The 24,535-nt window shown below is 47.4% G+C and overlaps 1 protein-coding gene across 5 annotated transcripts in view; it reads right to left on the minus strand.

Annotated features, from left to right (window-relative positions):
* Positions 1 to 24,535, minus strand: part of GALNS (galactosamine (N-acetyl)-6-sulfatase) — a 79,294-nt gene that overhangs the window by 41,264 nt on the left and 13,495 nt on the right. For 4 of the 5 annotated variants that reach the window (XR_016350524.1, XM_075939867.2, XM_089781555.1 and 1 more), the window contains 7 exons: positions 22,278 to 22,352; positions 18,480 to 18,582; positions 10,315 to 10,458; positions 7,627 to 7,693; positions 7,383 to 7,510; positions 6,410 to 6,549; positions 3,970 to 4,073 (listed from right to left, as the gene is read on the minus strand). Coding sequence is in view for 4 of the 5 variants with exons in the window: in XM_075939867.2 (XP_075795982.1) it covers positions 3,970 to 4,073; positions 6,410 to 6,549; positions 7,383 to 7,510; positions 7,627 to 7,693; positions 10,315 to 10,458; positions 18,480 to 18,582; positions 22,278 to 22,352 (761 nt within the window). In the remaining variant the exon portion in view is untranslated. Of the gene's footprint in view, positions 1 to 3,969; positions 4,074 to 6,409; positions 6,550 to 7,382; positions 7,511 to 7,626; positions 7,694 to 10,314; positions 10,459 to 18,479; positions 18,583 to 22,159; positions 22,353 to 24,535 lie in introns of all 5 variants that reach the window. The other variant, XM_075939871.2, reaches the window with a different exon arrangement.

Here is a 24,535-nt window from a genome sequence, read left to right on the forward strand (position 1 = left end):
TGACTCCAAGATCTCTCGAGTGGTTAGTCCCCATCATTTTGTATACAGGCAGTCCCCGACTTACGCGGATCCGACTTATGTCGGATCCACACTTACGAACGGGGCTTTTCTCGCCCCAGAGCTCACAGGCGGCAGGTCGCCACCCGTGTCCTCCGGGGCGAGAAAAGCTTCTCCCGGTCTCCCTGGTCTGCTGGGGGGGGGTCCAGCAAAGCCGCTGGACCCCCCCCAGCAGACCAGGGACACCCGAGCAAAGCCGCCGCCTGGGCGGCTTTGCTCGTTTGCCCGGGAGCAAAGCCGCCCAGGCAGCGGGACTCCCGCCGCCTGAGCGGCTTTGCTCCTGTCCCCCTGGTCTGCTGGGGAGGGTCCAGTGGCTTTGCTGGACGCCCCCAGCAGACCAGGGGGACAGGAGCAAAGCCGCCCAGGCGGCGGGGGTCCCGCTGCCTGGGCGGCTTTGCTCCCGGGCAAACGAGCAAAGCCTCCCAGGCGGCGGCTTTGCTCGGGTGTCCCTAGTCTTCTGGGGGGGTCCAGCGGCTTTGCTGGACCCCCCCCCAGCAGACCAGGGAGACAGGAGCAAAACCGCACAGGCGGCATCCCGGCGCCTGTGCAGCTTTGCTCGGGGGCAAAGGAGCAAAGCCACACGGGCGGCGGGGTCCCTCCGCCTGTGCGGCTTTGCTCGGGTCTCCCTGGTCTGCTGGGGGGGGGGGGGGGGAGGGGACGCAGCTAGTGCGCCCCCCCTCCCTCCAGCAGACCAGGCTTTTGTTGCGGGACGCCTTGGGTAGAGCAGCTGGGGTGCTGCCGGGTTGGTCCTGTGGGAACCTACCGGGTAGCACCCCAGTTGTTCTGTCCCAGGCTCCAGATTCAGCAGCTGTTGAAACTGATCAGGCTGATTCCAGGAAGCTGGGGGCAGAGCAACTCTGCCTCCGGCTTCCTGTAGTCAGCCCCTGGTCAGTTTCAGTGGCAGCAGCTGAATCTGGAGCCAGTTCCGACTTGCATACAAATTCAACTTAAGAACAAACTTATAGTCCCTATCTTGTACGTAACCCGGGGACTGCCTGTATATAGTTGGGATTATTTTTTCCAAGGTGCATTACTCTGCATTTATCAACTTTAAAATTCATTTGTCTTTTTGTTGCCCAGTCACCTAGTTTTGTGAGATTGCTCTAAAGATCTTCACAGTCTGCTTTGGTCTTAACTACCTTGAGCAGTTTGGTATCACCCGCAAATTTTGCTACCTTCTTGAATGGTAACAGCTAATTTAGATCTCACCATTTTGTATATATAGTTGGGATTATATGTTCCAATGTGCATCACTCTGCATTTATCAAATTGCTGACCATCAGCAAAGAGACACGGTCATTCTTTGGCAGGGTCAACTCCAGTAGTTTGGCAGGGCTGAGCAGCTGACCGGCTCAGGCCACTGGTAACAAGACAAGGAAACTTTCAACAGCAGGCTACTGCTTTGAACATTGCCTTGGTCAACAGTAACCAAAAGTTGTCACCATCTGATAGCTACTTGGTCACATCTGTATGGGCACTAACACTGAACTAACCTCTCATTCTTCCTTCCAGGTCGGGCTGGGAAGGTAACAGCTTGCACCGCCACTGCCTAGCAGTCGTTCTGCTGGTGCAGAGAAGACCTCAGCTTCTTTCTTTATCGCTTTTGAGGATTAAGAGTAAAGAGACATTTCTTGCAGCCACTCAGACTAAGTGGAACGTGGGCTATTTTGTAGCTTCAACATACGAGATGCAAAAGAGTTAACCCCTCCCCCCCTAAAAAACCAGTCAGAGAAGCTCTCCACCCACTTGTCTAGAGTAGGCAATTGTTGCGAAATAACTATGCATTATAAAAACTATACAGGCTGCTCTAATACCAGAGGGCAAATGCCTAAAAACCTTAAGCAATGCTGTACCTCTCACCTGTGGACAGTGCTGCTGTGGGCATCACACTGCAGGTGCCTTGACTTCAAGAATCCTAGCACAGAAGACCTATTAACATCTGTGTTTATGTATTTATTTATAGATATCACTCAGGCTAATGTCACACCCACAGACCCTGGTTGGAGGCGAGTGAGCTTCTGGAGCTAAATGTATGAGCTACCAGCCAGTTGTAGAGAAGATTCATTTCTCTCTCTCTCTGAGTGGTCTCAGTGACACTAGACGGGACAGAACACCACACACACAACAGATGTGTGGGTTACACTAGCACATCCACAACACAGAAAAAAGCAGCACAGTACGGGCCATAGGTTTGAAAAGCAATCTGAGCCCAACGGGATTTGCAGGAACACAACGTCTCTCAGGATGAGATGTCTATATGCATAACCATTTGGTGACCAGTTTCCTGAAATGTGGCCAAATGTAGCAAGGAATGAATCATATGCCTACAGTCAAGTGCATATTTAAATGTTATTGAAGTCAATGGGGCAGAGCTGTCAATGGAGCCAGGACAATTTGCACCAGCTGAGGATTTACCTAATCAGAAGACTTAAGTATGTGCTTCAAGTTAATCTTATCCTTAAGAGCTTTTCTACACAGGGGTAGCTTGCCAAACCGGGGCCTGTATGTGTATACCCACGGCAATGTGGTCCCACATTTGTGTGAGCCAATGTGTTAACCATTCATAAATGGTTGATCATACAAATTTAGGTTAAACTTTCAGCCAGTTTCTAAAACAGGAAGCAACTCACCATAAAATACCACACAGACTCTGATCGGTGGCAAAGATTTCTCACTATTGCATGAAACATCTAGCTATTCTGCAGGTACAAGATTACTGTTATTATTGCTAAAACATTTCTTTGCACTTGCTCCTAATTATACCTTAGAGTTATGTTTTCAGACTAATATACCTGTTCCCATTTATGATGGTTATTTACTTTTGGCACTTGACTCAATCTGTACACAGAAAACAAAATAGTTTCAATTTCGTGTTCTCATGCACTGGTCCAAAGTTACTAATGCTTGACTTGCAGGGACTTCATGGGAACATTGAAATTCAAACAATAAACTGTTTTCATTTCAAACTTTAAAGAATCATAAAAACATTCCTGTTAGCTTTTGTAATGCTTTTAAAAATGACAAGCTCTAACGACCCTCATGCTCCAAATTTTAGCCCAAACCTGAAAGTGGCCCTCTAAATATGCTCTATAAATTATCCGATTTACTTACAACATTGAGAAGGAATGTAAATTAGAAAAATGTTTTATAAATATTTTGTGATCTTGGGCACAGTGTCAAGATGATGAATATCGCTTCTTTCTGAATAAAAGCTATCTACAAAGGAGTAGGGAATGCACATTATTTAACAGGAATCCTACCTCCTGAAGAGTTGTTTAGATCTTTCTTTAATGAGTACTGGGACAATCTCCTGCACATGTTGGTATTGCCACCTGAGGATTATTCTAGAATGAGCAACATTTTAATCTCTGCGCAGGCAGGAAACAGCAACATTCTGGTACACAGACCTCCCTGAGCGAAACAGCTATCAACTCACAAAACCCAGGAGCGTGGGGTTTAAATCACTCCATGCTACAGGACATGCAGAATGTGTTCAGGAACCACGTTCTGTAGCGGGACACAGAGGGACAGGAATGTCCCTGCATTCCATTTGATCACAATGACAGTCCAGTAAAAACGTTGGGGAGACAGAAGTATGACCCAGCAGAGGTGAAGGGGTTAGGCAGACCAGGAAAACAAAAAGTTATCTGCTGGCTGAAGTCAAACCCCTTAGTGCTTATAAAAATATGACCATGCATATTCACAGTATAATGTTGCAATAACATAATTAACTGATCTTGTTGTATACACATCAATCAATTCTTTACTTAATCGGAGCCCAGGTTTGGACCTAGTGATTCCATTGAGAATGTGCTAAAAGCCCTGAACCAAAGACTGCTGAAGCCAATGGGACTCCTTCTATTGACTTCAAATGGCATTGGATTAAGCCTAAAATTAAGGCCAGATACTTACGTGTCCTGCAGGGATCTGTCCTGGCCACCAGGCAATAGCTGGCTCCCTCATCCCACCTTCAAAAGTGGTTTGTTTACCACACAGAAAAGGCCCATTGCTACCTCCTAGAGGAAAGAAAATTGATAAACACTAAGGTGTTTTTCCAAGAGATGCTTGTGAAGGTCTTTTCAGCAGGGGAGAAACTGACTGCTTAGTAGACTAAACAGAGTGTGCTATCAAATGAAAAAAAAGAGTTCTTTCTTTTTGGCTAGCTTCTTTCATTTATAGGACTCTTAAATGTTGCATGTTAGTGAAGCAGCTAAAAATGGATCACAACTTGAATGAGTCAACTACATGATAGAAGTGAAAAAAGCCAATATCATTCTGGCATAGAATCACAGAATTATAGAATATTAGAATGGGAAGGGGCCTTGAGAGATCATCAAGTCCAGCCCCCTGCGCTCACGGCAGGACCAAGCCCTGTCTATATCATCCCTAACTGGTGTCTGCCTAACGGGCTCTTAAATATCTCCAGGGATGGAGATTCTCCAACCTCCCCAGGTAATTTATTCCAGTGTTTAACCACTCATGTATTAAGAGTAGTGTCTAAGATATAGGCACTGTCTTGCTTTACTTGGCACTGGTGTTGCCTTAGTGGAGTACTGTGTCCAGTGCGGGGTGCCACATTTTTAGAAAGACCTGAACAAACGGGAGAGAGTCCAGAGGAGAGCAACAAAAATGATAAAAGGTTTAGAAAACCTGACCTAGGAGGAGAGGTTAAAAACCCCTGTGTATGTTTAACTTGGGAAAAGACAAAGGGGAGCCCTTGCTGGCTATTACAAAGAGGAGAAAGATCATCTGTTCTCAATGTCCACTGAAGGCATGACAAGAAATAACGAGCTTCACCTGCAGCAGGTTAGGTTAGATATTAGGAAAAACTGTCCATCTGTAAGAATAGTTACACACTGCAACAGGTTACCAAGGGAGGCTGTAGAAATCGCATCACTGGAGTTTTTTAAGAATAGGTTAGAAAAACACCTGACAGGGATGGTCTAGGCCAGGGGTTCCCAACCTGGGGTATGAGAAGCTTGTCTAGGGGGCACGGGGAATATTTGGGAAATAACTAGATTATCCTAATTGAAATATTCCAAAAGTAGTAGTGTTAGTGAAAAAAGTTGTGGATTCTAGAGTCTAGAATTTATTTCCTTTCATATTGAATAGGGAGTATGGGGAAGGTTTACTAAAAGCCAAGAGGCTACGGGGACCAAAAAAAGTTGGGAACCCCTGGTCTAGGCAAACTTGGTCCTGCCTCTGCCCAGGTGGGTGTGCTAGACAACCTCTTGAAGTTCCTTCCAGCCCTACATTTCTAGGATTCTATGGAACACAGCAGCCTGAAATGTGACTCTCTCATGTGCCTTTAAGATATGAGTTTCATTGGCTATAGACATGACGATGACAAAAGTGAAGGTACATTTTATTTCCCTGGAAAAACTCTGCTCAGAGACAGCAGCTGGTTTGCATGGCAGGCCCCCACTTTTTATGCAGCCTTACAGCTGAAGAAACTGAGGAGTCTGCCCACCCCACGCAGATTCAGGTGCTGCTGCTGAAACTGACCAGGGGCTGACTACAGGAAGCCTGAGGCAGAGTTGCTCTGCCCCCAGCTTCCTGGAATCAGCCACTGATCAGTTTCAACAGTGGCTGAATCTGGAGCCTGGGACAGAACAGCTGGGGCGCTGCCGGGTAGGTCCCCCCAGGGCCAACCCGGCAGCACCCCAGCTGCTCTACCCCAGGCGTCCACAACAAAAGCCTGGTCTGCCTGGGGGGCGGGGGGCGCAACTAGTGCACCCCCCCCCCCCCAGCAGACCAGGGAGACCTGGAGCAAAGCCGCATAGGCGGCGGGACCCCGCTGCCCGTGCGGCTTTGCTCCTTTGCTCAGCAGGGAGACAGGAGCAAAGCCGCAGAGGCGGGGGACCCCGCCGCCTGTGCGGCTTTGCTCGGGTCTCCCTACTGTGCTGGGGAGTCCCCCCCAGCACACCAGGGAGACCTGGAGCAGCTTTTCTCGCCCCGGAGGACGCGGTGGCGGGACCGCTGCGCTCTGGGCGGTCCCGCTGCCCACGAGCTCCGGGGCGAGAAAAGCCCCGTTCGTAAGTGCGGATCCAACATAAGTCGGATCCGCGTAAGTTGGGGACTCCCTGTATACCTATTAACACAGGGCACAGTATAGAATGCATAGGTGGCTTGTCCAAATAGGAGTGTGCCTGGTGAGCAACTAACACAAGCATGGACTGGGGGCAGAACGCTAGTTCTGAACACTCCTGAACTTTGAGGCTTCTCTTAGCTTATAAGGGATGAAACCAAACACTCAGATATCTTTATCTTCAAACTGTGAGATTGTTTGGATCTGGACCCAACCCAACACTTCACAGCTCAGGCCCAGCTCTGTTCATTAAAAACCTCTTACCTTGTTTAGGTGCTGAAATAAGAGCAGCCCCATTATCAGATGTGAAAAACACAAACGTGTTCTCACTGATGCCCAGGTTCTGAAGGGACTTCAGGATTTTCCCAATGCTGTCATCAATTTCTCGCACTGCATCCCCATACCTGAGACGGCAGAGATTCCAAAGACGCAAGACAGCAAAGGAGAAATGGTTTAAACAAGGCAGCATTACAGAATAGAAAGCACTCCACTAAAGCACACTAGAATATTGAATAAATATTTGTGCTCGAGAGGGAGATAATTCACCTACATGTCAGGCACCATACTAAAAGTTTGCCGGTGTAATTTTGTCACTTCTCTCTCTTATCTGCAGAAAGCAGCTTCTCCTGGATACTCTGACTCTCCAATTTGCTCAGATCCGAGCCACTTTTGGACAGAGACCAGAAATTAAGATAAATGAAGCCATGTGGCTTTCAGGTGTAAGCAGAGGCCACTTTTGCCATGAGCTGAGGCCAATAAAGTATTTTGTTTATAGATGCTACTTTATAGCTGTGATATAAAAAGCTAGGTCCATTACATCTCTACAGCTACCCTTCCCCCATGGTAAATTGCATTTTCCATGATGTGGAGACTGCTTGGTGTTCTGATTTACAGGCTTTTAAAACAGGCTCTAATCAAACTATATCAACAGACTAGCCAAAGCACCCATTCCACAGAACAGTGTTTCATTACTCACACAGGCGGCCAGGGAGGTTAGATTGCACCCACATTTGTGTGGCATAATCTTTACTTTGGCTTACAACAAATATATTAAAAGCTCAAACTAGACGGAGTCTTTTTTGGGAAAAAAAACTAAAGGAAATTCCATGCGAGTTAGCGTGTGTATTAGCATACACACACATTTAACAAATGATCTATGTTCTTTCACGCCAATAAATATCGCTATGGCTTTCTATCATCACAGTAGGCAGCATAAATCAAATAAAAGGTGACTTACAACCCTCTCTGGCTAGTGCCCAAGAAATGTTTGGAGGCATAAACAGGAGCATGAGTGGCATCAATAGCCCAGTAGAGAAAGAATGGCTGTTGGCGGGCTTGCTGCCTGCTAATAAAGTCGAGAGCTTCCTGTAAATGACAACAGAAATGAATGTAACAGACTCATCCACTGCCACCTAAAACTCTCAACCACAAGTAACAACAAAGGATGGGGGGTTATAAAGTTGTATCAAAATGCAGAATACCTGTAAGTAGATCTGAGTTAAGTTTGCTTCCCCTGTCTTCCGATCAATCTTGAAATCTTCATAATATCTTAAAATGAAGTAGAACCCAGGGGGGGCAAATAATCAATATTGGTGGAACACACAACAAAAGGCCTGTTCTTCCCCATTACTTATAGAGGCAGGTCATTTTTACTCCACAAAAGGGCAGACTTGCAACTGATGGAAGCAGCCATTTCTCTTCAGAAACTGAAAAGGGAGCTCAGGATGGTTTGTAAAACAGTGAAATTGTACTGTAAGGAGATCAAAGCTAGGGAAGATATGCCAGATTTGCGTGTCCATGAAATCCCATGATTGGTTTCGGATGGAAACAGACCTGGGCACAATAGCTGATTAAATAATTAAGGACAAATATTTGATACAATGTTGCAGTTTCAAAATCAGAATCAATCTTAAGATGTTTAAATAGAAACAGCCCCTTTAAAACATGAACACGACTGCTCCCCTTTATGCAGGACCATTCAGATGGCAGGTAAACATTTCTCAGTGAGACTCAACCCCCTAAATCAGGGGAGGGGAACCTTTTTTGGGTTGGAGGCAACTGACCCACAGAAAAATCAGTCAGGGGCTGCACACAACTGAGAAGCAAAAAACCAAAACAAACCCTCAAGCCCCTCAGTGACGTGGACACCTGACTGAGAAAGACTCTCCCCAAATTTCCCTCGCATACCAGAGCCTAGGGGGGCCCAGACTGGTAGATTGTGTGTGCTCCGGCCCCACAGTGGGGCAGCGGGGGGACTGGAGCACCATAGAATCATAGAATACTAGGACTGGAAGGGACCTCGAGAGGTCATCGAGTCCAGTCCCCAGCCTTCATGGCAGGACCCAGTACGGTCTAGACCATCCCTGATAAACTATTTTAGGGAATTTAGTGTTTGTGAAAGGTCACATATTTGCAGTTCTGGAGCCTGAAGTCCTTTAACCAGCGCTGGTTCCCCAATGCTGGGGAGGCCCCGAGCCTCGGGGGCTGGATCCAGTCAAACCGGGAGCCGCATCTGTCCCCCTGGGGCTGAGGTTCCCCACCCCTGCCCTAAGTGATCCTGACATGGGAAGTTTGGCGCTTTGAGTGTTAATTATACCACTGCAGGTTTTGGGACACTGTATAGAACGTTTTGAGGGCACTGTATTCCACAATGGACGAGGAAGATGAGGACTGCAAGGTCAGAGGGATGGCATGATGAAAACAGAGAAAAAGCGTTAGCACAAACAGGAAGGAGAAAGAAAAATGTCTTCAGTAAGGGAATGGAATCACCTTCCAAAAGAAGGACACAGCTGGATAAGCATCTCTGGGAGACAGTTTAGAGCAGCAATGGCCTATTTGTGGTCCAGGTGCACAATTTGGCAACCTGCAGTTTGTTCTTGGCTCTCTAGTCTGCCATAACCCCTGGCAGCCAACATTTGCCCCGGAAGCTAGCTGTAGTGCCTGTGAGAAATGCTGGGTGCAATACCCTCTGTTTGAATAGGTGAACATTCTCGCATGCACAGGAATTTTGGGCACTGCGGGGTTCCTTCCTTAAGTGCGCTGGCCTTCGAAGCCTTTCAGGCTGCATGGAACACCAGACTGGTCGATCATTAGAAAGCAAGATGGCAGATAAAAGCCCAGCACTGACGCAGCGAGGCTGTAAGTTCATCTTTTGAGGTTGCGATGAGGGTGCCAGGATCCCAGCAGGGAACAGTTTAGGACTTCAGACTAAAACTTAGGACAGATACAGTGCTTGTAATCTTCATTTAAAAACATTAACAACTGCATGAAAGTAGGGCAGTGTTAATGTTCCCACTTTACAGGTGGGAAAACTGAGACACAATATGAGAGGCAGGCTTTAGAACTCAGGCATTTCTTTCTTAGTCCTGTGCTTTAACCACAGGACTGGGCATCTCTCTCACTAAGCAGGTAAATCTGGGAAAGGATGCTGGAAGATGGAGGAGGCATTGCTCAGATACAAATGCTCTTGAATCCCTGTAGCTGTCAAGAACCCGCTTTCAAAAACCTCCCCCTCCAATGATAAGTGCCCCATCTTGACTTCCTCTCTCAGCAGAAAAAAATCCTCCTATTTCAAGTGACAAATGCTCTAAGCCTAACACCCACCTCCCGCAGATGCCAAAACCCTCTTGCACTCTCTCATATGAGAAATCCCCCTGCGTTGGGCTTAGCATCCTTGTAAACAGTCACTTGGGCTTTACACCGATCAGTGTCAGCCATCTCGGCCTAGAGACAGAAGTCCTGAGCAAACAGAATGGGGGTAGGGAGGCAGAGGAAACACATCCCCTTAAGTGGGTCCCTCCTCCACTTTCGCCACGCTAGGATTGCCAAGTCACTGCATTTGGCAGCTCTGTAGCATGTGCTGAAGACTGTGTTGTGCATTTCAGATGCTATCTGAGCCATTTCCTTCACTTATTTCCAATCATTCTTGGCATGGCGTAAGGTGTCTGGAGAGAGCTGCCCATCCAAGCAAGCCGTGGCAATACTGCTGTGTCTGATCCAGGAGTATTTGCCTGCCTTTCCTAACTGAAAACAGCTTGCTGATTGAACAACTGTCTTTCAGTTGACCACAGGACAGCTGAGTAAGACCGCAGGGAAAGCAAAGAAAACAAGCTGCTGATAACTTCTAAAGTATTTTTTTAAATGAGCCGTGGAGCAAACAACTGAATTACCTGCCAATCATTTCCCGGTCCCTATACACAGGGATGTTTGGGGTGGCTTTGTTATCATAAGGTCCAAAATGGCAGTTAGGGGATCCAAACCATTCATCAAATCCATGTTTCAAGGGGTGGAATTGGGGTCTGTGACCCAGATGCCTAGGAACAAAAGCCACAAACAGTTCAGGAGTTCACTGCAGACCAAAACTGTGTAGAAAGAAACATCTTTCAATGAGGCTGAAGGAAAACTTCCGCAATTAGTGGTAGTGCTCTAGAGAGCCAAATAAGTCACAGACGTAGTCATAGCATGCATTCAGAACACCGTACTGAAACCCTTGCCACTGTTCTAATAGCTCCATGAAGTTAACATTCAAATTCTCTTTTCTCTAAACATGTTGATCATCTGTGATACTGTTGCCTTGGGTAGAGCTGCCCAGAACACATAGTAAAAATGCAGAATAATTAATTTAGAGGTTGAGTTTCATCTATACCATGGTTCTTTTACACTAGTAAATAGTGCAAAGGGGCCACAAGGAGCATGTAATTTACAATTACATTTACATTCACTTTAAAGATCTTTATGTGGCCAGAGAGGTGCAAAGGGGCTTTGTTGTTTACTCGAACAAGGCCTTTAGAATCTACTATATATTTGAGACAGCCTGTCTGTCTGTTCAAGATCTCCTCCTAAAGGGTAAGAGCTGGGACTACCAAATTCAGTATGCAGCTTCCGCAAATGAAATGTTACTGGTCCACCAAAAGCCCCGGCCCCCAGAGCCGCCCAGTACCAGCCCTAATTCCTAGAACCCCCACCCCTCTTCTACCTCCCCAGCATCAGCCACTGACTCCAGAGTTCCCTGCACCCAACCCCTCCAGTGCCAGGCTCCTACCCTCAGAGCCCTCCAGTGCCAACCCCCCCATCCCAAATTCCTCAAGGCCAGCCCCACACTTAAAACCTACCACCACCAGACCCCCAGTGCCAGCCTCCTGTTTCCAGAGCCCCACTGCACCCGACCGCCCCAGAGCCAGCCCTGCCCTCATAGCCCCTCCACTACTAGCCCCGCCTCCAGAGTCCCCCAGTGCCAGCTCTCCACCCTAGATGCCTCAGTGCCAAACCCCCCACCTCTTAGAGCCCTCCACCCCTCAGAGCTCCCCAGTACAAGCCCCGCCCCCAGAGCCTGCCCCACCCTCCTAACCTAGCCCTGTGCTGACTCCCAGCTACCAGCTCAGTGCTGTTGCCTGGGTCGCTGCTCTAAGGCTGCAGTGCTAGGCTCTAGTGACGTGCTCTTCTGCGGCGGGGAAGAGAACCCAGCCCTGCTCAGTGCTAGTTGGCTGAGAGGAGGGCAGGACACGCCTCTCCCAACAGCCGAGCCAGGAGCGGTGCACCCCAGCCGCGGTCCCCAGAGCCACGGCGGCCCGGCAGCAAGTGGCCCACAGCCCGCTTGGACTGGCGGTTGGGAATTGCTGTGCTAGTGTACATCTATAAGCAAAACACACACATAGCAGCTTCTGTGAACAGCGCTGTCCTGGAGATGTAATTTAAACTTTCCTTCCTTAGTGTCTGGCTACTGCTCTTTTCCTTCCGAGACCGTGAATAACTCACTTCCTCCACCTGTGGAAGTATTTATCTAATGGCCATTCTCGCTGTCTCAACTGGCGACTTTTCTGAGTATGCATTGGTCACTTCAGTCTTTCCTTGCAAGTCTTTGTCTTTTAGCTCTGTTGTTCTCTTTGGCACTGCCTCTGAAATCTGGGGACAATGCGGGTACACAGTGGACTAAATGGGCTCCTTGTATAAACCTGATGAGGTCAACAGAATCACACCGGGTGTGTCTAGACTACAGGGTTTTGTCGACAAAAGTGGACTTTTGTCAACAAAACTATACCTGCGTCCACACTACCACTGAGTTCTGTCGACATAACGTCGACAGAACTCAGCAGTTTTGTCAACGCTGGTAAACCTCATTTTACGAGGCATAACGCCTTCTGTCGACAGAGTTTCTGTCGACAGAAGGTGTTATTGCATGTAAACTGTCCTTTGCGTCTACACTACCATGTCGACAAAGCAGCTTACTTTGTCAACAGAACTCAATGTAGTCTAGACGTTCTTTGTCGACAGAAGTTTTGTCAACAGTATCTGTCGACAGAAGCCTGTAGTCTAGACGTACCCACAGAGACTAATTTAGGCTCATGATTCCTGATCCGGTCACACTGGCTGTATAAATGAGAACTACAAGCTTCCTAGTTTCACATCTATGCGTGCATGCGCATTTCCCCGCCCCGGCCCCAACAAAAATACCAATGGCTGTCTTCACATGGAAAATCTGGTATGCAGAGAGATTAGAAGTGGAATCGCTTAAGAAAGCCAATGAATAAGGATACGAGAAAAATACTCTAACTAACTAATGGGATAGAGAAGATAGATTAGAAGCTCCTGTTCTCCCTCTCCCAATACACAAGACTGAGGGAAGTCAGTGAAACTCAAAGTCAGCAAATTGAAAACTGAGCAAGGGAAATACTTTTATCGCACAACACATAATAAGTTCATAAGAACGGCCAGACTGGGTCAGACCAAAGTTCCATCTGGCCCAGTGTCCTGTCTGCCGACAGTGGCCAATGCCAGGTGCCCCAGAGGGAGGGAACACAACAGGTAATCTTCACATGATCTCTCCCCTGTTGCTCATTCCCAGCCTCCAACAAACAGAGGCTGGGAACACCATCCCTACCCATCCTGCCTAACAGCTGTAGATGAACCTAACTTCAGTTAATTTATCTAATTCTTTTTTTAATCTTGTTATAGTCTTGGCCTTCACAACATCCTCTGGCAAAGAGTTCTACAGGCTGACTGTGCGGTGGGTGAAGGAAGATTTCCTTTGGTTTGTTTTAAAGTTGTTGCCTATTAATTTCATTTGGTGACCCCTCGTGCTTGTGTTAGGAGGAGTAAATAGCACGTCCTGATTTACTTTCTCCACACTAGGCATGATTTAATAAACTCCCATCATGTCTCCTCTTAGTCTTTTTTCCAAGCTGAAAAGTTCCAGTCTTATGAATCTCTCCTTAGACAGAAGCTGTTCCATATCCTTAATATTTTTTGTTGCACTTTGGTGTATTTTTTCCAATTCCAAGCTATCTTTTTTGAGATGGGGCAACCAGATCTGCACGCAGTACTCAAGACGTGGGAGTACCATAGATTTATATAGAGGCAATACGATATTTTGTCTTAGTCTCTACCCTTTCTTAACAATTCCAACATTCTGTTCACTTTTTTGATGGCTGTTGCACAGCGAGTGGATGCTTTCAGAGAACTATTCACAACAGGTATCACCAACCTTACGGAAGTGGCGTGCCAATATTTAACCCTCCTCTCCTGGGCCATGCTGCTCGCTGGAGGTGAGGGTCTCTCCGCTGCACGCCCCGGAGAGCACCTGGGTCAGTCAATGCAAACCTTTCTGTAGACCACCAGTTGCTAATGGAAAATCACTGAATTACATAATTACGCCCGAGCCATTTTGCTAGTGCTGCAGCTGGGGAAAACGGTTTACTTTAAATTATTGAACAGATTGAGTGTTTTAACTTTCTCATGTTTATTTAAAATGAAGTTTGATAAATTAAGTAAAATATTATGTCCAACACAAAAGGTTTCAACGTTTTCTTTATTTATGGCAGGTGTGGGGAAATTTTGGGTTGGGAGTCACTGACCCACAAAAAAAATCACTTGGGGACCACACAAATGAGAAGCAAAAGAACTCCTACAAAAAACCCCCAACTCTCACTGATGTGGCCCTCAACTGAGACACCTCACTCTTCTGGCGCTCCAGCCCCACGGGGTGAGGGGAAGGAACAGGGGGGACTGAAGATCAAGCCTTCTTTTTGGCCAGATTTACTTTTCTGGGGTTCCAGAGTTAGTGGATTTTGTGGACCCCCTTAGGCTCTAGGGTGGGAACAAAAATGAGGGGTTCGGCGTGTGGGACAGGGCGGCCAGCAAGCGGGATAGGGATGCAGGATGGTGCGAGGAGGGCAGGGCCTGGAAGGGAGTTTGGTGGCAGGAGAGGGTGGGAGTGGGGGTACGAGAGGGAAGTTGGGAGCAGGAGGAGGTTTGGGGAGTAATGCAGAAAAGGTGAGAGAGTGAGAATGCAGCCAAATAGCTAGTTAGGGAGGGAGGCAGGCAAAGAAGGTGGGGGGGAGGGAGTAGAGGAAAGTGCAGCTTCTGCAAAGTTAAATTGAATCCTCCCCCCAACGCATCTTCCCTCTGCTCCAGCCTCACTCCCCTCCGCCCCATGATCTCCCCCAGCCTGATCCCCTGCATTGCCCCATCCCCCTCAGTGCGACCCCCCGCCCCGTCCCTTCCTGCCCCGCAGCCTGATCCCCTGCATCGCCCTATGCCCTCTCCCATCCTGCCCCCACATCCTCCTTCACCCCCCCTTCTGCCCCCACATCCCTGTGTCCCCAAGTGCACTCACCGGCACTGCAGCAGTGCTGGGGCAAGGAAAGGCAGAGGGAGAGCAGTCTCTTCCCTGCCCGGACCAGCCCTTTGCCTACAGGCTGCGGCTCCAGGGCTGGGGCAGGGAGAACCTAGGGCTGCCCAGGGCTGGCTCCAGCCTGGCTTGGTGCAGAGGCTCGCTAGGGAAGGGCTCCCCAACCCTGCACAGTTCACAGGGTGCAGCCTGGCCCACGGTGTGCCACATGTGCTGGGTGACCAGTCCCAGCTCTGCAGAGAAGGCCCAGCCCTGCCCCCTCCCAAAGCAAGAAGCTTATAGCCAGGAAAGGGGGAGTTAATCCCTTAGCTCCTGGAAGCTGCATGCCCAGGCTGGGCAGGGGCAGCCCCAGGAGTGCGTGCGTGCCACTCCCGCCCCCAGCAGAAAGTCAGAGGTAGTGCTCCAGCCTGCAGCTCTGTGGCTGAGGCTGGAGCTGCAGCACAACCTCCCGGGTCTGCGAGGGGAAAGGAGCGGGACTAACCGTGGGAAATCGGCTTGTGTGCTGCTTGTGGCGTGCATGCCGGGGGTTGCCAACCCCTGATTCACAGTAATTTTGAGTGGCAAAAGCTAATTCAGACACCATCATTTTACATGAAAAGTTGGGATGATGTTTGCCAGTGTGCATTACTTTGCATTTATCAACACTGACCATGCTATGACTGTGGAACTCACTGCTGAAGGATGTCACTGAGGCCAAGAACTTGGCAAGAGTCAAAGAGGGACTGAAGACTGATAATAATATTCAGTGACAAGATGGGGAGAAAGTATCTTTCATTGGCTCAAACCCATACAGGGTATCAAACAACTATTACCCATTCTCAAAGGGGACCACACCCTGAAAGAAATCTTCCCTGAACTCTCAGTTCTGGTCTTCAAAACAAATCCATCCTTGCCAAGCTCAACGTGCCTTCCCACAGAACAGGGCACACCACCTCAAAGCACCACCAGACTCTTCCAGAACAACAGATGCAAAATCTACAGCTAGATCCTCCCCCCTGCTCCAAGGATCAACACAGACCACAGCACACCTTTCAAGAGCGGTGGTTCTGACATATGCCTATCCCAGTATGCGTTTTACCTCATCCTGAGCACTACATGTCCATACAGCAACTATGCAGGTGAAACCAGACACTTACTATGTTGCTGAATGAAAAATGATTCACACAGAAAAATGATAGAAGACAAAAACATTGTCTCACCTGCGGCGAACACTTTTTACAGAATGATCACTCCTTAGTTGACCTCTCAGTCCTCATCCTCAAACGAAACCTGCTTAGAACACCTTCAAAAGGTGAGCCTAGGAGTCTCTAAATTCATAACTTGGCTACATTGCAGAAATCATGGGCTTAATGAATTCACTGGATGTATGTCTCATTTACAACAATCTATAACCCACAACCCCTCTTCTCCTTCTGTTGTTCATTTCCTACTTCACCCTGAACAGCCTCTTGCAACATGTGTTAATGCCTTATCTACTCCACCTTGCATTTAACTCAGAGCATCTCTCCCAGAGTTGAAGGGTTCTGCATAAGCTCAAAAACTTGTCTCTCTCACCAACAGAAGTTGGTCCAACAAAAGACATTACCCATACCCACCTGTCTCTCTAATATCCTGACACCAGCATGGCTATAAACACTGCAAATAATATTCAGAATTGTAACAGCAAATAGGGTTACAGGAGATGTACAACTTCATGTTTAAAACGTAAAACAATCACTAACGAATAGGGGTTATGATGAGACTTTAACAGGGTCAGATTATCCCCCATCTGTCAGATGCACTTTACAGTACTTGTCTCTTAAGCAGCTGATTATGGCAGTTGACGGAACCTGATACTGCAATAGATGGATCGTGGGTCCTATTCAGCACAGCAATTCTTAGCTTCACAGTGAGACTGCATTGTGAGTTCATATTTACTTTGCTTTTTATTGTCACCAGAAGGGTTTCCAGGCTTGCTGCTTTCCAGATAACTGTCTGGAACCAAAATGTATTCGCGCTGCTTATTTCTTTTCCCTAGCTGTATGAATTTACATTTATTAGCACTGAATGCATCTCATTGCATTCAGCCCACTGATCCAATATTTCCTGGCCACTTTGTTGTTTGGATTTGGGCTAATAAATAATTCACTGGCTTAGGTTAGTTTACTTTCCTTCCAATTTCTGCGCTGCTGGAAAATTTAATCACAGTTGAATCTATCGCTTTTCAGATTGTTAATACTGTTAAATAATATGGATTCCATAAGTGACTGACTTAATGCTGGTCCCCACTTGAAGGTGGCATTATTAACAATTACTGTTTGTTAAACATGCTGTATCAAGTTACTACTGTATCTATGCAATTTTGAAGTTTATTATTTTGTGCATTTATTTATTACATAGTACTATTGTGAATTACCATCATGGAGACCTAGAAACCCAGTGGGACTCAATCATACAAGTTCTTCACTGAAATTAAAATGTTCTGTGCCCACTGGCTTCTCTTTAACTACTACAATAGAAATCCAGTCAAAGAAGCCTGTTGTATTTGTTTGGCAGCTCTCCAAATTTTCCTTCCTACCCTGCCCAGGAAACACAGTTGTACTTAGTGGCCAGGTGCCTCTCCTTACTGCCACGATTTACTAAAGATTAGGTTCACAAGGTCAAATGTTTCCTTTGAGAAGATCTGATCCTGCACCCATAAAAGTCAAGGGAGCTTTGTCAGTAACTTCAGTGAGAACAGGATCAAGCCCTTAGTCCTTTTAAAATTCTTAGGATTTTCACTCAGATTGTTGGTCAATATCTTTCACTGTCTGTTTATTTACCATTTGCTCTGCTAGATTAGGCTCTCTCTCTTCTCTGTAGCTCTAACACCAGCATGTTTGCCTTTAGGTACCTGGATCTTCATTTCTAGCTTGACATTCAGCTACTCAAAAAAAAAAAAGCGCACAGCCTCCAGAGTTTAGGAGTCAGGCTTATCTGTAGAAGATCAATGGTATATTAGGGATGTTACATTTAAATTAATTAACTAATTGAATAGTTGACAAGATTTCCATCAACTATTTGATTAGCCCCGCACTCCCTGTGGCGCCTGAGACTTTGAAATGTACAAGAGCCCCAGTGGGGGCTCTTGTACATTTCAAAAGCAGAATCTCAGCAGAACCGGTGTGAGTAGAGACTGTTTCAGTCCCCACTCGTGCCATTTTCCCACTGTGCCTCTATCTCCTCTGCCCCCCATAGAGACAGTGCTGGGGGAAATCGGCTTTTAAGTGGCTCCCCTCAGCACCGGCTCCTGTTCCCACTCCTTGCTACCTCTCTCTGATAGAGGCAGCAAGGGGGAGAGAGCAACTAGTGGCATCACTAGTTGACTATCCAATAAGCTTATGCTTCTCAGATAGTCAACTAGTTGCTTACATCCCTATGGTATACAGAAGGGGCCCAAGACAAAAAATTGTAGAGGGCCATGCACATGCTCCGACAGAACATCTCTGCACTTATTTTCAGTCAAAAATCACAATGTGGTACTGGATGAAAGCACAAAGGGTTGTGTTCATACACAATGATAGCACAGTCTACTGAAATTAATCACTGCAGGTGGGAAGATCCTGCCCAGAATTGAGAAGACAAGACATTTGAGCTCAAAAGAGTTTGTCCAGACTCTGGTTCTCTCAGCTTCTCCCCACAATTAAAACAGACACACACACAAAGAAAGAAATCCCAAGACATACTTACCATTTGCCAACGATCTTACTGACATATCCCGCCTTCTTTAGCAATTCCGGAAGCAGCAGCTCAGAATCTGGGATTCCCCCTACTATGTCCTGTGGCGTGTAGGCTGTGCAAAACAAGAACACAGGTTTTAACTCATCACTAAGGTTAGCAAGCAGATCATGAAAGCTTATGGACACTCACCTAGAAGCGTATTTGGCCAGACCATAAATTAAGCTAGCTCAAGGGCCCAACAACACTATAAATTAGGAGTCAAATTCTCCATCCCACCAGATGCTGGGAACAAGCTAACTCAGCAAACTCAGTCCCCAGGGAAGGAAACCCTTTCAGGGGGATAGCTCAGTGTTTTGAGCATTGGCCTTCTAAACGCAGGGTTGTGAGCTCAATCCTTGAGGGGGTCATTGAGGGATCTGGGGAAAATTTGTCAGGGATGGTACTTGGTCTGGGTAGGGGACTGGACTCAATGACCTCTCAACGTCCCTTTCAGCTCAATGAGATAGGTAAAGCTCCATATTAATTAATTAATCACACAGTTCCATCTCCTATGCAGCCTTTGCTGGCTGGAGGAGAGTCAAATGGCTTGAAGTTATTTACATTTAGTGCATTTTGATAAGTCAAAGGATTTATTAAAGGGAAAAATGGACTTGCTCAAAGTGCACTGGCTGATCCAAAATACACAAATACTTTGTAGTTCTCTCACACCTGACACCACAGAGACACACAAGTTCTCCCACAGATGGACAGTGTGAAGCAACAGGTGTGTGCGGAGACTGTGCGGTGTCATAAAAACATAGATCAACCCCAAGGCATTTGGAGCAGGTACATGGCTACTGAGAGGAGAGCTCAATGTTATGTAACTGTCCTGACTCATGCCAAGGCCTCACCGAACCTTTACAAATGCGCAGGTGGAAAGCAGGCTAACCCTGCTTAGCATTAGGGATGTTAAAATGTGTGTGTGTGGGGGGGGGGGGAAGGAGGCGGAGGGGGTTGTAAACATGTTACCACTGAAATTTTCAACAGTTACATGTTTACATGCGAGGGGAGAGGGGCAACTCCACGGGAGCCAGTATGGGCGCGGAGCCAACTTTTAAATCTGCTCCCTGTGCGTACCTGGCAGAGCCACCTGCCCCCTGCCACGTTGCTGCCTCTGTATCAGGCATGGGGGGGGGGGGGGGGCGGAAGGGAGCATGTGGGAGCCAGTGCTTTCAGGGAGCCAGCTTTTTAGAATTGGGGTGTGAGCCAGAACTTTCTAAAGCCTAAGGGCCGATGAAGCCCTGCTAGGGGCCTTGCATGTAACCATCTCATCGCGTACACTAGCACATCCCTAGTTAGCATTACCAAAATTAAAATTAGATGGCAAGTTGTGTTTTATAAAATGCTTGTAGGATGCTGCGTGTGTTGCTCTCGCTCTACTATCCCCCATGTTATAATGTAACAGTACACCCCTACAAGGAAATAACCCATCAAACGAGAAGGAGGACAAATGAATAATTTTAACAAGAAAACAATAATGCTTGAGCATTTGAAGGCAAGCAGTCATCGTGTGTGATGATCAAAGTCTCTACACACATTCCTCTCTCTCTCTGCTCCAAAAAAAAAAAAAAAGAGAGCATGCTTGGATAGTCATCCTGGCAACTTGGCTTTCTGTAAGAACCACCTATAAATATGGACACAGAATTCTTCATCTTTGGACTGTTCGATTCTAACAGGGCAGAATAATCACATGATAAGACACATACCCCCAGAGTTACACTGGGTAGCCCTAAACAAGTTTGGGGAAACTTGCAGATCATAGACTCATGGAATAATAGGACTGGAAGGGACCTCGAGAGGTCATCGAGTCCAGCCCCCCGCCCTCAAGGCAGGACCAAGCTCCATCTATACCATCCCTGACAGATGGCTATCTAACCTGTTCTTAAATATCTCCAGAGAGGGAGATTCCACCACCTCCCTCGGCAATTTATTCCAATATTTGACCACCCTGACAGTTAGGAATTTTTTCCTAATGTCCAATCTAAACCTCCCTTGCTGCACTTTAAGCCCATTACTCCTTGTCCTGTCCTCAGAAACCAAGAGGAACAAATTTTCTCCTTCCTCCTTGTGACACCCTTTTAGATATTTGAAAACTGCTATCATGTCCCCCCTTACTCTTCTTTTTTCCAAACTAAACAAGCCCAGTTCATGAAGCCTGGCTTCATAGGTCATGTTCTCTAGACCTTTAATCATTCTTGTCGCTCTTCTCTGTACCCTTTCCAATTTCTCCACATCTTTCTTGAAATGTGGCGCCCAGAACTGGACACAGTACTCCAGCTGAGGCCTAACTAGTGCAGAGTAGAGCGGCAGAATGACTTCTACATGATTACTACATCTTCTCCACTTTTTACCCATTTTAATTTCTCAATAACTCTCATTCCTTTTTCCTAGCTATAAAACCTACTATAGAATTGGCTACCAGGTCTATCTTTGGTGTAAGATCTGGGATACAAATCAATCTGGGTGAATGCCAGATCTCTTGGGATTGGCTAGAACCTGCCTAGAAGCCTTGCTAGGGGAGGAGTTGGGATAGGCTTATAGAGGGAGGCGAAAGGCTGCAGGGAGCAGCTCGGCAGTCACTCCCCAGAGAAGAAGGCAGATGGCGAGAAACAAGCAGGGAGACTGGCTTAGGGTACAGACACTGGCAAGAAAGAACCCAAGGGGCGGGGGCAGGGGAGATGATAGGAAAGAAAGGCTGGAAAGAGCCAAGGAATTGTCAACCACGTCGGCGCTTGAGCTGATTGTGGTTGCTGGGCATGGGGTCTCTGGGCTGGAACCTGGAGTAGTGGGAAGGCCTGGACTCCCCTATTGGCCACTGGAAAAAAAGGCACTGAGTGGCCAGTGGATCAGAAGAGTGCCTGAGTCACGGAGAGAGACCAGCCCATGTCCAGAGAGACGGCAGACCACTGAAGGAGGGGATGCTAGACCAGTCAAGAACTAATCCCAGATGAGCTACAAGGAGGCACCCCAGCAGGGAGCAGTGAACCCCGTGACAGACTGGATTTTAATCTAGGACTTGAACTTGTTCTTAACCTAGGATGTTAATGCCACGTCCCATGTTACTTTTCTTCTTTCTCTGAAGGTTAATTAGCCCACTGATTGAAACAACAGCTGAGCCAGCAGAAGCAAACTGATTAATATCTTAACTTAGATCAGGAGTAGCTAACCCAAGGCTCGCAAGCACACGCGGCTCCCCCACCCCGGGTGTGGCTTGCGAGGGCCCCCTCGTGGCTCAAAACCCATCCCCGCGCCCCCAAAAATGGCCCTCACCTTCCAGCTCCCTGTGCTGACCTGGGCAGGGGAACCGTCCAGCGCAGCCATGAAAGCAGCAGAAATAAAGATGGCGGCAGGAGCCTCCTGTGGCCAAAAAGCCTCAAAACGTGTTTAAGGCAGTTTCTTAAAAGGGCAAAAAGGTCAGGAGCTCCCCCCCAACATTTTTGCCCTGACTCTTCGCACTGGATCCACTGCTATCTTGGCTCATTGCCCAGAATGGGTTGGCCACCCCGACTTAGATGTTTTTACTTAATGTGGATATTTAGCAATCTTCCATTTTTAGCATCATACATAGGGAGCAATAGGCCTCTAAACCTGGTCTTATTATCTGGAGTGGAGCTACATGCCAATTCCTTGGTATCCCTCCGGAAATGTACCTCCTGGACAACCCACGAAGGGACAGCAGAGAGCCAAATGCCAATATTCAGCCAATGCAAAGCCAAAGAAGAAAGGCAGAAAGGGCATTTCTAGGAAAAGCAGCGCTGATGTTCGCACCATTTCTGGCATGTGCATTGGTGGTGTAGAACCCATTCCGGATGGGGAGACGTCCCGTCAACAGTGCTGCCCGGGCTGCAGATAAAACAAGCAAAACAAAGAAAGCATGAGTAGGGTGTCTGGTTCTCTTTACATCATTCTCTGCTTTACATGGTCATGTTTTGGCTGCATGATGACTGGAGCTCAGTGGAATTTCTGCCAGAGATTACTGCTTAGCTGATAATACACCAGAACCTCCCTAACCCAGGTCGGGGACACCACGATTGGGACCCTGGCAGTGGGAGGAGGAAATGGCTCTGCGTGCTGGCTCCCTCCCCCCAGCTGAGGGAACGGCAATGCAGTGAAGCACTGGTCGGATCGCACAGAGCCACATGTACCCCCAGGAACAGGGCGCCAGGTAAACACTCATGCCCGACCCCACAGCACCCTCCATAGGCTGAGAAATTTCATAATCCAGCAGACCCTGTTTCCCAGGGTTGCCACATTAAAGAGGTTCAAGTGTAGTAAATAAAGTGATGTACTCATTTGGCCAGATTCTGAGGTCAGCCACAGTAGTGTAAATCCAAAGCGATACCACTGATGTGAATGGAGTTTTCCAGTTCCACTGAGATTGGAATGTGGCCCATGTGTACTGTAAACTGTATTTCTGGGGTGAGTATAGGGGAGGAGAAACCTCAATCTAGCTCACAAATAAATTCACCAAACTTATTGACTCCTACAATGAACAAAAGCAAAGTGTCCAGCTCTAAAAGCAAAGAGATCAAGGCTCTTCTTCAGGTAAGTACTGAGCCAGATTTTTAACTTTAAGCATTCACTTAAGACCCACTGAAGTCAATGAATGGGGATGGACTTAAACATAAGGTTACATGCTTTCGTGAGTGAAGGCCCCCGAAAGTCCTCTGTTCACCTTTATATTTTAGCTGTCAGCTGGCAATCAGACTTCAAGAACCAGGGACAAAAATGTAAAATCTACATGAGACTCAAATGGCTTTGTCCCTTCCTCCCTCTCTAGAGCCTGGTCTACGCTAGAGGTACGTCTAGACTACAGGCTTTTGTCAACAGAAGTTTTGTCGACAGATACTGTCGACAAAACTTCTGTCGACAAAGAACGTCTAGACTACATTGAGTTCTGTCAACAAAGCAAGCCGCTTTGTCGACATGACAGCGTAAACACAAAGGACAGTGTAGCTGCAATAACACCTTCTGTCGACAGAACTCTGTTGACAAAAGGCATTATTCCTCATAGAGGTTTACAGCCGTCGACAAAACTGCTGAGTTCTGTCGATGTTATGTCGACAGAACTCAGCAGCAGTGTAGACGCAGGTATAGTTTTGTCGACAAAAGTCTACTTTTGTCGACAAAACCCTGTAGTCTAGACACACCTTAGGAGTTAGGCACCTAAGATCCATTTTCTAAACAGAGTCCACACTTCAAGACCATTCCATTGATATTAAGGGCTGTTGAAGTCCATTTTGGTGCTCCTGCTTTTCAAAAAGAGTAATGCAATTTTCGACCTGGCATGGTCAAATTCACGGTAGTGTAGACCCAGTGTAGAGAAAGTTGAGGTTCTTGGCCTCCGGGAGGCATCCCACAGTACCCCACTCGGACCAATCTGGCCAGAACTTGCATCTCTACTGCTCTCCAGGTGAGCAGGAAAAGCCCTGAGAAAGTTTGAATTGCATTTCCCGTGTGGCCAGCGTTGTGAACGCACTTAGGAGCAGGCAGCACACCTGAGCAGAACACATGGCCATGACTCCCATTTCAAGTTCCATGACCTCCAGCTCCCAGGGGCACAAAAAAGCCTTAACCCAGTAGGAGTATTCGGGAGATCTTGGACCTCACTGAGGCGTGGGGAGAGGAATTCATTCTCTCAGATCTCCCAACAGCAAAAGAAATGTTGATATTTACGTGAAGATAGCAAAGTGCATGGTAGCCAAAGGATACTCCAGGAACACCCAGCAGTTCAGAGTCAAAATAAAGGCACGGAGGCAGTCCTAGCACAAAACAAATGAGGCAAACAGGTGGTCTGGTGCATCACCGCAAACATGCCACTTCTACAGCCATCTGCATGCGATTTTAGGTGGGAGAACCTGACCAGCTTCCTAAGCTAGACCATGGAGTCCGCCCAAAGACATTCTGGGCAGCAGTATGCGATGACAGTGTGGGGGGGGAGGGAGAGGAGGACGGTGAGGAAAATGGCCAGCCAGCAATCACTGAGAGCCAAGCACTGTTTACCACTTTGGAGCCAATCCCCTCCT

The sequence above is a fragment of the Pelodiscus sinensis genome, chromosome 12, assembly GCF_052426305.1.
Source record: "Pelodiscus sinensis isolate ZL-2025 chromosome 12, ASM5242630v1, whole genome shotgun sequence".
NCBI lineage: Eukaryota > Metazoa > Chordata > Testudines > Trionychidae > Pelodiscus > Pelodiscus sinensis.